The sequence below is a fragment of the Phoca vitulina genome, unplaced genomic scaffold (genome assembly GCF_004348235.1).
Source record: "Phoca vitulina isolate PV1807 unplaced genomic scaffold, GSC_HSeal_1.0 scaffold21, whole genome shotgun sequence".
NCBI classification, from domain to species: Eukaryota; Metazoa; Chordata; class Mammalia; order Carnivora; family Phocidae; genus Phoca; species Phoca vitulina.
In genome coordinates this window covers 21606320-21623185 of record NW_022589724.1, presented here as the reverse complement: position 1 = coordinate 21623185, position 16866 = coordinate 21606320, and the positions used below count along the sequence as shown (strand labels likewise).

The following is a 16866-nucleotide window of genomic DNA, read 5'->3' as shown; positions in this document are numbered from 1 at the left end:
ATCATGACCTGAGCTGAAACCAAGAGTTGGATGCTTAACCAACTGAGCTGCCCAGATGCCCCAGTACTTTTCAGTTCTCTGCAGCAGAATTATCAAGTATATTGTATTAGTTTTCTGGGGCTGCCATAATAAAGTGCCATTGATTGGGTGACTTAAGCAATGGAAATTTATTTTCTCACAATTCTGGAAGCTGGAAGTCAGGGCAAGGTATTGGTAGGGTTGGTTTCTTCTGAGGACATTCTTTTTGGCTTTGCAGTATCTTCACAAGATCTTACATCTGTGTATGTTTGTGTTTTAATCTTCTCTTCCTATAAGGACACCAGTCATCTTGGATTGGGGACCACCTGAAAGACATTTTAACTTAATTACCTCTTTAAAGACCCTATCCCCAAATAAGTCACATTCTGAGATGAGGGGGTTAGGATGTCAACTTATGAAATCGTGGGGAAACACAATTCCATCCAAAACCCCAACGTGTTAAACACCAAATTCTTAGCTCTTCAGAGTCATCACTTGGAATCCACATATATCCCAGGGAAGAGATGAAGGAGAAATCAAAGCAATGGGACACATTTAGATAACAGTAGAGAGTCTCTTGCAGGGTCCTTTAAGTCTGTGAATCTGACAGTAGATTGGACATGGGCCCTGTGCAATATGAGGACTATACTGGTGCTCCTTTTGCTCTTGAAATTAAAAAGAGCAATAGAAAATGGTGGCATTGTATTTGTAGACATCAGAGGACTGGATATTGCCCTGAGTATTTTCCTGGAGGTTATTTAAATGTTTTTTAAGGACCTAGAGTGGCTCATTCAAATAGATGAGTGATGGTCATTAAGGAGGGCACGTGATGTAATGAGCACTGGGTTTTATATACAACTGGTGAATCACTGAATTCTACCTCTGAAACTAATAATACACTATATGTTAATTAATTGAATGTAAATTAAAAAAAAAACCAAATAGATGAGTGAGAGAAGCCAGGTTGGTGGAGAGACTAGACCAACATCAAAGGGCTGTGGCAAGAACCCTTCATGTTGGCCAAGGCTGATATCACCATTGGATCATCATTACAGAGCATAAGAAGACATGTGGGCCAGTCATCAATCTCATAAGCATGGCCTAGTCATCACCCATGGTGACAAATGAATGGGAAAAGGTCAGGTGTCAGCAACTGAATCAGCATAGTACCAAAGTACAGACTAATCTAAACAAAACAAAACAAAAAACAAGAAAAATCCTGTTGGGTCTTTGAAGACATCAGGGGAAGTTGTGTAAGTCCTGAGAGTTTAGAAATGGGACTTGGAAGGAGCAATGATATCCATGAAAGGTGGGAAATGAATGGAGCTCAATTATAAATAAAAATACACAACTGATGAATTGTTGAACACTACATCAAAAACCACATGTATTTTTATTTATTTATTATGTTCAGTTAGCCAACATATAGTACATCATTATTTTTTTTAAAAGAACCTCTTTTTTATGAGGCTTTGTAAACCAAAAGCTTCTTACTAATAGTTTACATCCACTGATTTTTCTTTTCTTTTTTTTTATTATGTTCAATTAGCCAACATATAATACATACATCCATTGATTTTTGACTCTGTCTTCAGTGGCCATAGGAAGCATTTCTGATTACATAGAACAAATTTTCCTTCATTCTGAAAAAAGTAACAAATAGAAAACACATGGAAATACAGGCATCTTTAGAGAGAGGAGCACATAGGCAAGGAGTTTCAGGAAGCGTTGTTTGATGAATGCAACCTGAGCTTATGAAAGGCAGGAAGAGTAGAGAACAGAACACTACAGAGGCATAGAGCTGGCTTACTAATAGTCAGTTATGTGATTGATGTTAGGTTTTGTGAATCTAATGACTCCAGAGCCCAGGATATCCAGCTGTTGGGAGAATTAATAAAAGAGACCCTAGTTATATCATGGCATGATCAGAAAACATTCTGATCTGCAGTTGGGGAGCTCCTAGTCCAATAAGGAGGTAACACACACACACACACACAAACACACACACACATTCAGCCAACCACTTGCAAAAAAATCTTCTATTTCAGATAGAACAGAGTAGTTATAAATGCAAAACATTTTTTTATTAAAGATTTTGTTTGTTTATGTGACAGGGAGAGCAGGAACACAAGCAGGGGGAGTGGGAGAGGGACGAGCAGGCTCCCTGCTGAGCAGGGAGCCCAATGTGGGGCTCGATCCCAGGACCCTGGGATCATGACCTGAGCTGATGGCAAATGCTTAATGACTGAGCCACCCAGGCGCCCCAATGCAAAACATTTTTGCACATATATAGATTTCTACATAAATGTACAAAAATTGTATGGTGACTAACATAACATAATAAAATTTAAAAAAAAAGAAATGTACAAAGATTCTTTTGTAATTCAAGTGACCAAACTTGGATGAATTTATAAATGAAGGAAATATGGGAGGTTCCCTATAAATATGGAAGGAATAAAGGGCATGTGATTTTCTGGAATAGAGAGATATTGAGGTGATCTACATTGTAGCATAGGTACCAAGACATGGAAGGTACTGTCAACCATGGTATGACAGAGACCACAGGTTGGAAAACTACAGGGTGCAGCTACAATTGAGCAAAGAGTATATTTTTCCAAAAAAATTTTTCTCACATGCTGATGTGTGTGTGTGCATGTGTGTGCACCTGTGAGTTTGTGCAGGTGTGTGTACATGAGCACCCACACCCACACTTTGGTATCAGGATCCACGGATTTTGGCTTGTGTAGTAGAAAGCATATCCATTTGAGCCTTAATCCTGCTTATCAGTTTCTCTAAGCCCTGTTTCATGTCTTTGTTTCTCAAACTGTAGATAAATGGATTCAACATAGATGTCAGTACAGTGTAGATGATTGTTGCTACTCGGTCTTTGACAGTCTAGGTGGACAAAGGGTGGAAATAGACATAGCCAATACTCCCATAAAACAGAGTCACCACTGTGAGATGGGAGCTGCAGGTGGAGAAGGCTTTGCATTTTCCAGCCACTGAGGGAATATTGAAGACTGCAATGAGGATTCTCAGGTAAGAGATGACAGTGCAGATACATGGGGCCATCACAGAAGCCATCCCTTCTGTCATGGCCACGATTTCGTTGACAGAAGAGGAAGAACAGGCCAGTTTTAGAAGAGGGTTGACATCACAGAAAAAATGTTGGATAACGTTTGATGCACAGAAAGTGAGCTGATTCACCAGGAGGGCATGTAGGAGGGAGTGGAGGCAGGAGAAAGCTATGGAGAAGGCCACTAGCAGCATACAGCGTCTGTGGTTCATCACAGTGACATAATGGAAAGGGTTACAAATGGCTACATAGTGGTCAATGGCCATAGCTGCCAGGAGATAACTGTCTATGTTTCCAAAGACCAGGAAGAAATACATCTATGCCAGACATTCAGCATAGGAGATGGTTTTCGCCTCTGATAAGAAGTTCACTAACATCTTGGGGACTACGACTGTTGTGTAGCAGATATCAGCAAAGGACAAGATGCTCAGGAAGAAATACATGGGGTTTTGGAGTTTCGGATCAGAGCGGATAGCCAAGATGATGAGCAGATTCCCCACCAAGGTGACCAGGTACATGATAAGAAAGAGGACAAAGAGTGGCTTCTGGTCCTCAGGGTGAGAGGACGGTCCTACGAGGATGAATTCAGAGAGTCTTGTCAGGTTGGACATTCCCATGGACTTGTATGCACCTACAGATAAAAGGTCCTGTCAGTTAATGTTCTTATGTCATCTAGGACATGCATCTTTCCATCTGGTTCTTACAATGAGAATGAGCAGTTGTAAAAGGGCATTTACTCTAATGATTTTCTTCCTGAATATGAACAAATCAGAGCCAAAGGTGTATTTTCACTTGTTCTTTTAGAATCTTTGTGATAGAAATCTATAGAAAACAGATTGAAGGTGGGGGGCACCTGGATGACACAGTTGGTTGAGTCTGACTCTTAGTTTTGGCTCAGGTCATGATCTTGGGGTTATGACATCCAGCTCCACATTGGGCTCCACGCTAGAGTCGCTAAAGACTCTCTCTTCTCCCTCTGCCTCTCTGCACAGTGTGCTCTCTCTCTCTCTCTCTCTCTCAAATAAATAATCTTAAAAAAAGAAAACAGATTGAAGGTGAGAGGGAGAAGGAGGAGGAGGCCTATAGAAGGCTTGATTCCCTTTTCCTTCTCCTTGGTCTGTGGCTGATAATCACAGGAACCACAGATGCAGTCTATGAATCAGGTTCAGGTTAGCTTCTCATAAAGATTATCCTTGGCAAATGCACATCTATATAATCATGAAATAGCTATTTCACCTAGTTGTGGTTGAGGAAGAACCATCCTTTTAAAAATAAGATGAAAATAGAGAGGGAGGCAAACCATAAGAGATGCTGAACTCTAGGAAGCAAACAGGGTTGCTGGAGAGGAGGTGGGTGGGGGAAGGGATAATTGGGAGATGGGTATTAAGGAGGGCACTTGATGTAATGAACACTGGGTATTGTATGCACCTGATGAATCACTAAATTCTACCCTTGAATCTAATAATACAGTGTATGTTAACTAAATTGAATTTAAATAAAGAATTTAAAAAAGAACCATTATTTTAAATCAAGATGCTTCTTTCCACATCATTTGCGGTGGAAGTACGGAAGACATACAAAACCGTTGAATTGAATGTAAATAGTTCTAGAGCAAAGAAAGATGGAGAAGGTAAAGTGAGAGAGAGGGAGTGAATTTTCTTGTTCTTTGGCTGATATTTCACATCCTGAGGTCAGGGGAATGTGACTCACAAGTAGACTGGGTAAAGAAGGATTCAACTGTAGAATGAATATATATATATATATATATAAATCTCAACATTTAGCTCAAAGATAAGTTAGCTCTCTTAGTGTCCAGTGATGACTAATTATCTGTCTGAGATCAGATATTCACACCTTCTGATCAGGCATTCTCAAAGTTCACTTCTTACCTGGGAAGGACATCAAAGTCTTGCCTCATCTATTCAGCTCCCTGGAATGATTAGTGAAAAAGAAGACAAACTGTGCCAAGAGACCACATACAGAAAATGTGTCTGATTGTAGAAAATCTGATGCTTCTTAAATCTGAATGCTCCTTTGCATGGATTCTTACCATCCTTCCCAAGGTATAGATACTTACAGCCCTTGCTTCCCTCATGGGAGTATCCGCTGATGCTGTGTCACTAAATCTCTGGTGTTTGGTGGGGGAGAGAATAAGAAGAAAAACACACATTAACTTTGTGCAGGATTGTCTCCAAGGATCCAGAGGAATTACATAGGTTCTCCCTCCCCAAGTGGCCCCACATCCCTGTCTTCAACAGTCTGTGCATAGTGTAACATGTGCTTAGCCTGGTGAAGGCGTCCATGATAGATAATAATTTTCTGTCCCTGGCTCTTGCAACCTCTCTGAGGGCTTACCTTGGTATGTCCCATGTAGCACTGAGGATGGAGTACCAGGCAGGGACATCTGGGCCTAGTTTCTTTCTTGAACTATGAAGCTTTGATTTGGACTTCCCCTTAGTGCCTCCATTTGTCTTAAGGACAACTATCTCAGAGCACCTCAACATCATGAATATCTTCTGCTCTCCCCTCCTCAAGTTTATTTTGATTTGTTATCAAAATATTGACATACAATAATATATTAATTTCAGTGCTAATATAGTGAACTGTTAATACAATGGACATAGTTTTTGAACATTTATATGCATTCCAAAGTGATCACCAGGATAAATCTAGCTACCATCTGTCACCATACAAAGTTGTTACAATATTGTTAACTATATTCCCTATTCTGTAACTTTCATCCCCTTTAATTATGTATTCTATAACTGGAAGTTTGAGCGTTTTAATCTTTTTCTCCTATTCCAATCAGTCCCCCTCCCTGCCCACCCTAATCGCCCCTGGGAACTACCTGATTGTTCTCTGTATCTATGATCCTGTTTGTGTTTTGTTTTGTTTGTTTTGTTTTTTAGATTCCATGTTTAGTAAGTGAAATGATACAGTATTTGTGTCTCTGTGTCTGACTTATTTCACTTAGCACAGTCCTCTAGGTTTATCCATGTTGTTGCAAATGGCAAGATTTCAGTCTTTTTACTGGGTGAATAATATTTCATTATATATATATCTTCTTTATTCATCTATTGATGGAGAGTTAGGTTGCTTCCATATCTTGGCTATTGTAAATAATGCTGCAAAGGTGCTTGTATCTTTTTCAAATTAGTGTTTTTATTGTCTTCTAATAATACTCAGATGTAGAATTGCTGGATCTTATGGGGGGGAATCTCTATGCTGTGTTTCATAGTGGTTTTACCTTTTGCATTTCCCCCAACAGTGCATGAGCATTTTCTCTTCTGCGTTCTTACAGGACTAGTTATATCTTGTCTTTTTGATAATAGCCATTCTTACAGGTGTATTATTATGGGGGTTATTTTGTACATAACTAGGTTTTTTTTTTCTCTTTCTGCTTCATCTTTGACAGTTGGAGTATAATCAGTTTTGGTGCTGGTCTCTTTGGGTTCATCTTATTTGTGATTCTCTGTGCTCCCTGGACTTGTATGTCTTCACCAGGTTAGGAATGTTTTTAGCCATTATTTCTTCAAGTGGTTTTCTGTCCCTTTCTTTCTTTTTTCTCCTTCTGGGACCCCTATATATGAATGTCAGTATGCTTGATGTTGTCTCAGAGGTCCCTTAAACTATTATTTTTAATATTGTTTTTCTTTTTGTTGTTCCAACTGTGATTTCCACTGCTCTGTCTTCCAGATTGCTGATCCATTCTTCTGCATCATCTAATCTGCTATGATTTTTTCCTAGTGTATTTTTCATTTCAGTTATTGTGTTCTTCAGCTCTGATTTGCTATTTTTTATGTTTTCTATCTCTCTGTTGAATTTCTCACAGTGCTCATCCATTTTACTCCTGAGTTTGATAAGCATCATTATTACCATTACTTTGAACTCTTTATCTAGTAGATTTCTTATCTCTTTTGTTCAGTTCTTTTTCTGTGGGTTTTTTGTTCTTCTATTTGGAACAGATTCTCTATGTCATCATTGTGCCTAACTCTCTGTGTTTGTTTCTATGCGTTAGATATGTCAGTTATGTCTCCTGGTCCTAATGGAGTCACTTATGTAGAAGGTGTCCTGTGGGGCCCCGTAGCACAAACACTCTTGGTCACCTGAGCCAAGTGCCTTCAGGGTATCCCCTATGAGGGATGCATGCACCCTTCTGTTGTCGTTGGGTCATGATTGGTGTGTATTTGCTGGTGTTTTGCTGGTGTGGGGGGCTATCCCCTGGCATAGCAGTCTGTAAGGCTTGGCTGCAATGTTTACAGGCATGCTGGTGAGTGGGGCTGGCTCCTGGTTTGTGTGGCTAAGAGGACTGGCCATGATTACTGTGGTGCATGGTAGGTGGGGCAGGCCTCTGGTGCAGCTGGCTGCAAGGTCTGGCTTTGACTGTTGTAAGCACTCTAGTGTGTGAGCCTGGCCCTCTGGGCTTTGTTGCCTGCCAAGGCTGCCCACTATGTGTGGTTGGGTCAGGGGCTTCTTTGCTTCTCTCAAATTTAAGTACAACTGCTAGTTTAGTAGCTGTGTCCTGTAAAGAATGGGAATGTCATAGACTTTTAACCCAACTTTAGGTCACCCTTCCCTTGTTAGCCAATTCTCAAGTCTGCCGCTCAGATATTTGATTATGATCCTTTGCAACCACCACTCGGGAAAGCCACCAGTTTTAGATCTTTTACTATTCTGAATTCATGAAAGCACACAGAATCTATACATCAGAGTCCCAACATGCCAGACACACATTGCCCATTTCCTGTCACTTAACTGGTTTATTATCCCATCTTACAATTCAACTACCTCAATCTTTGATCTCCCTTCTCCTGGGTCTCTAGGTCCAAATGCAGCCCCCCTACAGGGAGCATTTCTTGATTATCTGATTGAAATGAAGTATCTGACTTCTCTATTCCCTTAGTACCCAAATTTCCATTAAACACAAATCTTGTTCATTTTCATATAATTATCCAGTTAAAGGAAGGTAATTTATATTTATGTACTTAGTAATTTATAGGCCTTTCTCATGTAAACCACAAAACAACCTCATAACATGTGTACTTATTACCTTCATTTTATAATGACTTAGAAAAATAAGGTAACTGGTGAAATATAACTTGAACCAAGGGCTGTTTGAAGCCAAACCATGCAGTCAATCCACTGCACAAAAAGGCCTCTCTGTTTTGCTTTGACAAAATTAAAAACATTTTAAAAATTAGTTTCAGAAGTAGAGTTCAGTGATTCATCAGTTGCATATAACACCCAGCGCTCATTACATCAAGTGCCCTCCTTAATGCCCATCACTCAGTTATCCCTTCCTCCCACTCCCTTCCCCTCCAGCAACCCTCAGTTTGTTTCCTAGAGTTCAGCAGCTCTTATGGTTTGCCTCCCTCTCAATTTTCATCTTATTTTATTTTTCCTTCCCTTCTCCTATGTTCATCTCTTTTGTTTCTTAAATTCCATATATGAATGAAACCATATGATACTTACCTTTCTCTGACTGACTTATTTCGCTTAGCATAATACCCTCTAGTTCCATCTATATCATTGCACATGGCAAGATTTCATTCTTTTTGATGGCTGAGTAATATTCCATTGTATATATTTTATGTTAGGAAACAGCTTTCAGATGACTAATGGATTCAAAATTTTGCCCTATTTTTTTATTTGCCAGATTAAACTTGAAAGCAGAGACTTTCAGCATAAAGTCTACTATTCCTTGGTGCCCCGATTCAAATCTAGGCCTGTTTCTAGACACTGTGAGCTAAACTGTTCATGATCCAGCTACCATATTTTATGGATTATATGACCCATTTCCTTTTTTTTTTTTTTTTTTTTTTTTTACATTTTAACATCTCATATTGGGATGCATCTAAATCTATGGCATGTCACAAATAATTGGTGGCATTTTTTTTTCTCAATGGTACATTAAAATAATGTATCTTACAAGTGATGGTATTTTAGATTCAGTTAAATACAATAATTTGGAATCAGGGAAGTCAAGAATAATGTTCCTTCATCTATGTTTGTCCCAGTCAGTTTATAAATATTTATTATGCATTTCCCATGAGCTGCACTTTGTTATTCACTGGAGATATATAGCACTGAGGAAAAGAAATATTATTTTTCCCTTTGTATCTTACAGACTAGGTTCCCACAGCACTTAACACCCAGCCTTTACTGCAGAGGGTACTCAGGAAATATTTATGAAATTGACCTAACCATGGACAAAGGTAACTACCTAAGCAATATATTTTCAAATGTTAGAAGACAGTTACTATTATTCTATTAGTTCTCTGGTCCTACAGTTATTTCATCTATTTCTTACTCAGTTCTTTCCCATCATGAAATATCAATATTTATTCTTACAATATTAGAATATAAAAACATAAAATATTCATTTTAATCATGCTATTTGTATCAAGGAGGAGACATACTGAATGACAACCACCAGGTTATTGTAATTCACACTCATTCTGCTAGTCACTCTTTCTCCTGAGAACTCTATTATAATTAGAAGGAATAATTAGTAAGTTTTAATTCTAAAGAAAATATTTTGCTATTCTAGAGAAGAAGAAACCAACTACCATGGAGGAAGTAGGTTTAACTTTTATCAAAATAATGTGCCTTTAGCTAATTACTGTTGCCATTAAAGACAACATTCTAAATACATTGCTATTTTTTAAATTTAATTTAATTTAATTATGTTATGTTAGTCACCATACATGATTAGATTTTGATGTAGTGATCCACGATTCACTGTTTTCTTATAATACCTGGTGCTCCATCACTGGGCTAACCCATCCTCCCATCCCCCTTCCCTCTAAAACCCTCAGTTTGTTACTTGGAGTCCATAGTCTCTCATGGTTCATCTCTCCCTCCAATTCCCCCCCTTCATTTTTCCCTTCCTTCTCCTAGTGTCCTCCCTGCTATTCCTTATGTTCCACAAATAAGTGAAACCATATGATAATTGACTTTCTCTGCTTGACTTATTTCACTTAGCATAATCTCCTCCAGTCCCATCCATGTTGATGTAAAAGTTGGGTATTCATCCTTTCTGATAGCTGAGTAATATTCCATTGTATATATGGACCATATCTTCTTTATCCAGTCATCTGTTGAAGGGCATCTCAGCTCTTTCCACAGTTTGGCTATTGCGGACATTGCTGCTATGAACATTGGGTGCATATGGCCCTTCTTTTCACTACATCTGTGTCTTTGGGGTAAATACCCAGGAGTGCAATTGCTGGGTCATAGGGTAGCTCTATTTTTAAATTTTTGAGGCACCTCCACACTGTTTTCCAAAGTGGCTGTACCAACTTGCATTCCCACCAACACTGTAAGAGGGTTCCCCTTTCTCCACAACCTCTCCAACATTTGTTGTTTCTCTCCCTGTCCATTTTTGCCATTCTAACTGGTGTAAGGTGGTATCTCAGTGTGGTTTTGATTTGCATTTCCCTGCTGGCTAATGAAGATGAACATTTTTTCATGTGTCTGTTAGCTATTTGTATGTCTTCTTCAGAGAAGTGTCTGTTCATATCTTCTGCCCATTTTTTGACTTGATTGTTTGTTTTTTGGGTGTTGAGTTTGAGAAGTTCTTTATAGATCTTGGATACCAGCCCTTTATCTGTAGTGTCATTTGCAAATATCTTCTCCCACTCTGTGGGTTGCCTCTTTGTTTTGTTGACTGTTTCCTTTGCTGTGCAGAAGCTTTTTATCTTGATGAAGTCCCAAAAGTTCATTTTTGCTTTTGTTTCACTAGCCTTTGGAGATGTATCTTGAAAGAAGTTGCTGTGGGCGATGACAAAGAGGTTACTGCCTATGTTCTCCTCTTGGATTTTGATGGATTCCTGTGTCACATTGAGGTCTTTCATCCATTTTGAGTTTATCTTTGTGAATGGTGTAAGAGAATGGTCGAGTTTCATTCTTCTGCATGTGGCTGTCCAATTCTCCCAGCACCATTTATTGAAGAGACTGTCTTTTTTCCATTGCATATTTTTTCCTGCTTCGTTGACGATTATTTGACCGAAGAGTTGAGAGTCCATATCTGGGCTCTCTATTCTGTTCCATTGGTCTGTATGTCTGTTTTTGTGCCAGTACCATGCTGTCTTGGTGATCACTGCTTTGTAATATAGCTTGAAATCAGGCAAGGTGATGCCCCCAGCTTTGTTTTTCTTTTTCAACATTTCCTTGGCAATCAGGGTCTTTTCTGATTCCATACAAATTTTAGGATTGTTTGTTCTAGCACTTTGAAAAACGTCATTGGAATGTTGACTGGGATGGCGTTGAAGGTATAGATCACTCTGGGTAGCATAGACATTTTAACAATGTTTATTCTTCCGATCCATGAGCATGGAATGTTTTTCCATCTTTTTGTTTCTTCTTCAATTTCTTTCATGAGTGTTCTATAGTTCCTAGAGTATAGACCCTTTACCTCTTTGGTTAGGTTTATTCTGAGGTATCTTATGGTTTTTGGTGCTATTGTAAATGGAATCATTTCTCTAATTTCTCTTTCTACAGTTGCATTGTTAGTGTATAAGAAAGCAACTAATTACTGTGCATTGATTTTGTATCCTGCCACATTACTGAATTGCTGTACGAGTTCTAGTAATTTGTCAATGGAGTCTACACACAAAGTATCATGTCATCTGTGAAGAGAGAGTTTGACTTCTTCTTTGCCAATTTGAATACCTTTTATTTCTTTTTGTTGTCTGATTGCTGTTGCTAGGACTTCTAGTACTATGTTGAACAATAGTGGCGAGAGTAGGCATATTACTCAGCCATCAGAAAGGCTGAATACCCAACTTTTACATCAACATGGATGGGACTGGAGGAGATTATGCTAAGTGAAATAAGTCAAGCAGAGAAAGTCAATTATCATATGGTTTCACTTATTTGTGGAACATAAGGAATAGCAGGGAGGACATTAGGAGAAGGAAGGGGAAAATGAAGGGGGGGGGAATCGGAGGGGGAGACGAACCATGAGAGACTATGGACTCTGAGAAACAAACAGGGTTTTAGAGGGGAGGCGGGGTGGGGAGCTGGGTTAGCCCAGTGATGGGTATTAAGGAGGGCATGTACTGCATGGAGCACTGGGTATTATATGAAAACAATGAATCGTGGATCACTACATCAAAAACAAATGATGTATTGTATGGTGACTAACATAACATAATAAAATAAAATTAAAAAAAAAAAGACACAAGCAAAAGTAAAAGAATGGAAAAGATATTCAGTGAAAGTAGTAACCAAGAGAGAGCTGTGTTAATATCAGACAAAACAGACTTTAAGTAAAAAAGTTGTTACAAGAGATAAAGAAGGACATTATATAATGATAAAAGAGTCAATACCTCAAGAAGATATAAATGCTGGGACAATACTCTTTTATCTATCAGAATTTTTTTTTTTTAAGATTTTATTTATTTATTTGATTGAGTAAGCAAGAGAGCACAAGCAGGGGGAGTAGCAGAAGGAGAGGGAGAAGCAGGCTCCCTGCTCAGCAGGGAGCCCGACTCTGGGCTCAATCCCAGGACCCTGGGTTCATGACCTGAACCGAAGGCAGATGCTTAAAACCAACTGAACCACCCAGGTGCACCCTTAAAGAAAAGGTGGAAAAAGTGTACAAAAATTCGTAATGATTGCAATTGGACAAGTCATATTAAGACAAAATAAAATATCAAAGGTAAAATATGGAATCATACTCATCTAAGGCTCCTCTTTGAGAATGAAAAAATAAAATCAGAAGAATTTTTCTGTAAAGAAATAATCAACTCTAATCAAAGGGAGAGAGGTAATAAAACTTATCATTGCAATCTAAAAGAACTTTTTTTCAGGTGTTAGACTGCAAAATACCTTAGTCTACAATAAGAAAAAATAAAAACCAAAGATCTTTTGCTAACCACCTAACCATATTGAAAACAAGGTCTTAATGTAAATTAAACTTAAATATGCTTGTCGTAAATTCAGGTTTGTTTTGTTTCATTTTCATTCCAGTTAATGTTAAAAATAACATTATTTTTGCTTTTAAATAATAACATTATTTATCTTAAAAAATAACATTATTCTTTTTGCTCTTAAATTGTTTTCTGTCTTGGGGCGCCTGGGTGGCTCAGGCGTTAAGCGTCTGCCTTCGGCTCAGGTCATGATCCCAGGGTCCTGGGATCGAGCCCTGCATCAGGCTCCCTGCTCAGCAGGAAGCCTGCTTCTCCTTCTCCCACTCCCCCTGCTTGTGTTCCCTCTCTCGCTGTGTCTCTGTCAAATAAATAAATAAAATCTTTAAAAAAAATAAATTGTTTTCTGAGACACCTAAAGTAAAAATTGGTTTTAGATAATCTTAGAAAGCTGTAAAACATGACTAGGAAAGAAGATAATGATTGTTCATAAAGTGCATTTTTTGGGTTCATTGGTGACTATATATCTAAATCCAAGAGAAAGTCTTTGGTTCAAAATGTTTTTCTACTTTTCTAGATATTTCTTTCTCCAAAAATTATAAATGAGCAGAGCAGCTTTCAGTTTTGGAAAAGTACTGCAATAGTATTTCTTCTGATGATGTTAAAAAGGACACTTTGAATTAAATTACTCTGTTTCTAAACCTGAACATGCCTTGGAGCTTTAAGTATGTTCCAGCAACTTGTATTTTCCTTTCCCTGGTCTCCTGGAAAGCTCGCGAGTTTGGAGGTAGCACATCTGTCTTTGACTCCCTGGTCCATACATCACAAACTCAGGGACATCAGCCCAGTCACTTTTTCTTATTTGAGTCTCAATATATTCATCTTGGGGAGCTTGAACTCATGACCCTGAGATCAAGACCTGAGCTGAGATCAAGAGTCAGCTGCTTAACTGACTGAGCCACCCAGGTGCCCCTCAATATATTCATCTTTTAAATAGGACTAATAAAGTCTACCTAATTGGGTTCTGAGCATTAGAGATCACATGGTAAAAGCAAAGCCTTGCCAATTTAGACATCCCCCCAAGATTATTCCTTAATTCTTTTCAAAACATTCATTACACTTGTAATTACTTCTGTATCAGCTGGTCTGGGAGACACATGAGGGAAGAAATATATATTATCTTCTCTATTGTTGGGTCACCAGTGTCTAGGACAAGGACTGGTATTCAGTAGATGCTCAATGATTTTTTTTTAAGGATTTTATTTATATATTTGACGGAGAGAGACACACAGCGAGAGAGGGAACACAAGCAGGGGGAGTGGGAGAGGGAGAAGCAGGCTCCTGGCTGAACAAGGAGCCCGATGCGGGGTTCGCTGCCAGGACCCTGGGATCATGACCTGAGCCAAAGGCAGATGTTTAAGGACTGAGCCACCCAGGCGCCCCCCATACTTTTTTTTTAATTATTATTATTTTTTAAAGGCTTAAAACGTATTTTAATAAGCTGATGTTATATTACTGCTCCATTTCTCAGAAAAATTCCAAAGATATCAGGGACGAATCAAACATGGTACACCAATAAAAAAAATGCACAGCATAACTACCTAAGATAGGCAAGGCTAAGAGCTACTGTCCGACCTTCAGCATACAGCAACCCTGTTCCCAAGATTGTACTAGGCCTATCAAGAAAAGCTGTGAACAACAACATCATAGACACAAAAGGGCCGTTCCTGGGTTGTCCTAACCCAAGAAAAAAGATGGAGGCAACTTAACACAAGATTTTTTTTTTTAAAGATACACTAAAATGAAAATCTCTAAGAGAAAATGTCTTCCTTAGGACATGAAGGGGTAATATATGGGATATAACAGAACCGTATGTATGTCGTCTGTGACCTCTGTGGACATTTGCCTGAATTCCCACCTGCGAGTGAATGGAACACTGGGGCTAAGGTCACTGGGGGATGCTTGTTTTTGTGGTATATGTGGCAGTGTTTCTGGGGTTTGGAGGGTATAATGAGAAACCAAATAGAACAGGATGGACAAAGAATGGAATGATCAAGATTAATGGGGGCTCTAACTGGATCCATTTTGTCATGGTTTCCTTCCACCCCCCACAGGCCCTCAACAATCACATGAGACTTCAGGAATGCACCACACAAAATCAACTAGTTAAACGATATACCACACAGAACTGATTTGTTAAATATCGCCCCTCCCTTGCCCTCAGCCTCCAGCAAACTCCCTCAGAGTAGTACAGGCAAGGAAGACCTAACTATTGGGAGGAATCCCTAACACTTTTCCAGGGCAGAATTCTGGCTAGTCCAAAAAGGGTCCTTCTCTTAAGGGTTTTTAGGAAACTAGACACTGAAATTTTTATTAGTCTCGGCAACGTTTGTTTGGAGCATATTCAGCTCCAGGAGCTGCACAGTTGAATGCAGGAGGGGTTCCACCAATTGCCCCAATTCCTTCCATTGTAGAAGCTTGGCTAAAGTGTTCAGTTGTTGGTGGGGTCAATCCCAAGGTTCCATCTGGCATCATAGTGTCAGGTCCTGGAGGAGCTGGGGTACCAGCTGGTACTGGAGCAGGGGGCATGGCTCCTCTGTTGTTTATGCCCATAGCACCTCCCATAGCCATCTGGCCCATGTGTATCTCCTGTTCTCTCGCATCAGGGAATGTTCCCTTGAATCCTTCCTGCTGTTGCCGCATCATTTCTTCGGGTTGCCGCCGCATCTCTTCCTCACAGTGCCTGCATTCCTCCTCCTGCCTGAGCTCCATTTGCTTTCATTTTTGCACTTCTTGGTTGTGCAGTTCTTCCATCCTCCGAAGTTCTTCTTGACGCCTCATCAAATCCTGTCTCATTAGCATGACCTGATGCGCATGGCGAGCAGCCTCCATCTCCATCTCCAGCTCCTCGCCAGCTTCCTTGATGTTGCGGTCCACTTGGTCCTGCTGCTGCTTCTCCATCTCAGTGAGTGCCTTCCAGCGCATGGCATACTCATACTCAAAGGAGCCAGGCCGTGCAAATCTGGGTGGCTGCTCTTGCTCCTTGTGAAATTGCTGGTTCTTTATAACCAGCTTCTCTGGAAGCCCCTCTTCATCATCCAACTGGTCCATGGGCTCCACAGTCACAGGCCAAGGAAATGTGGTTAGCAGGAAGGCGCCTTCACTGCACCTGTCCAGGGCTTTCTGAGCAGCTGGCTTCCCTGAGAATTCAACAATGCCTTTTCCTGAGGGCCTTCCTCGATCATCCACAATGACTACAGCCCTTTCCACCTGGCCAAACACTGAAAAGGCTTCCTCCAGCAGTTCATTGGAAACATACTGAGGAAGGTTTCGGACTGTAAGGGATGCACTATAGCAGGCGAAGCGCACACGCAGCTGCTTTCCACGGAGTGGCATGTTGTCCAGTTCTTCTTTGGCAATCTCCGCTAGAGTTCGTGTTTCCAAGTGGATAAAGCCAAAGCCCTTATCCTTATGAACGAAGACTTTGCCTGCCTTCCCATATTTCTCAAATAGTTTCCTCATCTCCTCCTCAGTGATGTCAGGAGGAAGATTGCCCACAAAGAGCCAGCTACGTTGGGTAAAGGCCTTCTCTCCTGGTTTCCTAAAATTCTTCAGGTCAATAGTCAAGCCTTCATTTTGGCTGCTGGCTTGTTGCCCATTTGCAGGTATTGGTGGCGGTGGTGGCAGCTGCTGCTGTTGCTGGTGGTGCTGCTGGGGGTGATGCTGATGATGCTTCCTTGGAGTATGGTTTCACTTCTCCAAGTTAAAGGTTTTATTGCTCTGCGTTTTTGCACCCCTCTACCGACTGTTCTCTCCTCAGAGTAACGGCGACGCTACACGGCCTCTACCGTCCCGAGAAAAGAGCGCGCGACCGCCGGAAACGAGCTAAAGACAGTTTAG

General features: G+C 40.0%; 2 protein-coding genes across 2 annotated transcripts; both read right to left on the bottom strand.

Annotated features, from left to right (window-relative positions):
* Positions 1-2736: 2736 nt before the first annotated feature.
* On the bottom strand, positions 2737-3729 carry LOC116641337 (olfactory receptor 1L3-like). The gene is given in 1 exon segment (XM_032418999.1): positions 2737-3729. A coding segment is annotated over 1 exon segment (975 nt). The 5' UTR covers positions 3712-3729.
* An 11610-nt stretch (positions 3730-15339) lies between these two features.
* Positions 15340-16521, bottom strand: LOC116641336 (non-POU domain-containing octamer-binding protein-like). Its single transcript, XM_032418998.1, is given in 1 exon segment — positions 15340-16521. A coding segment is annotated over 1 exon segment (1149 nt). The 5' UTR covers positions 16489-16521.
* Between the last annotated feature and the right edge of the window lie 345 nt (positions 16522-16866).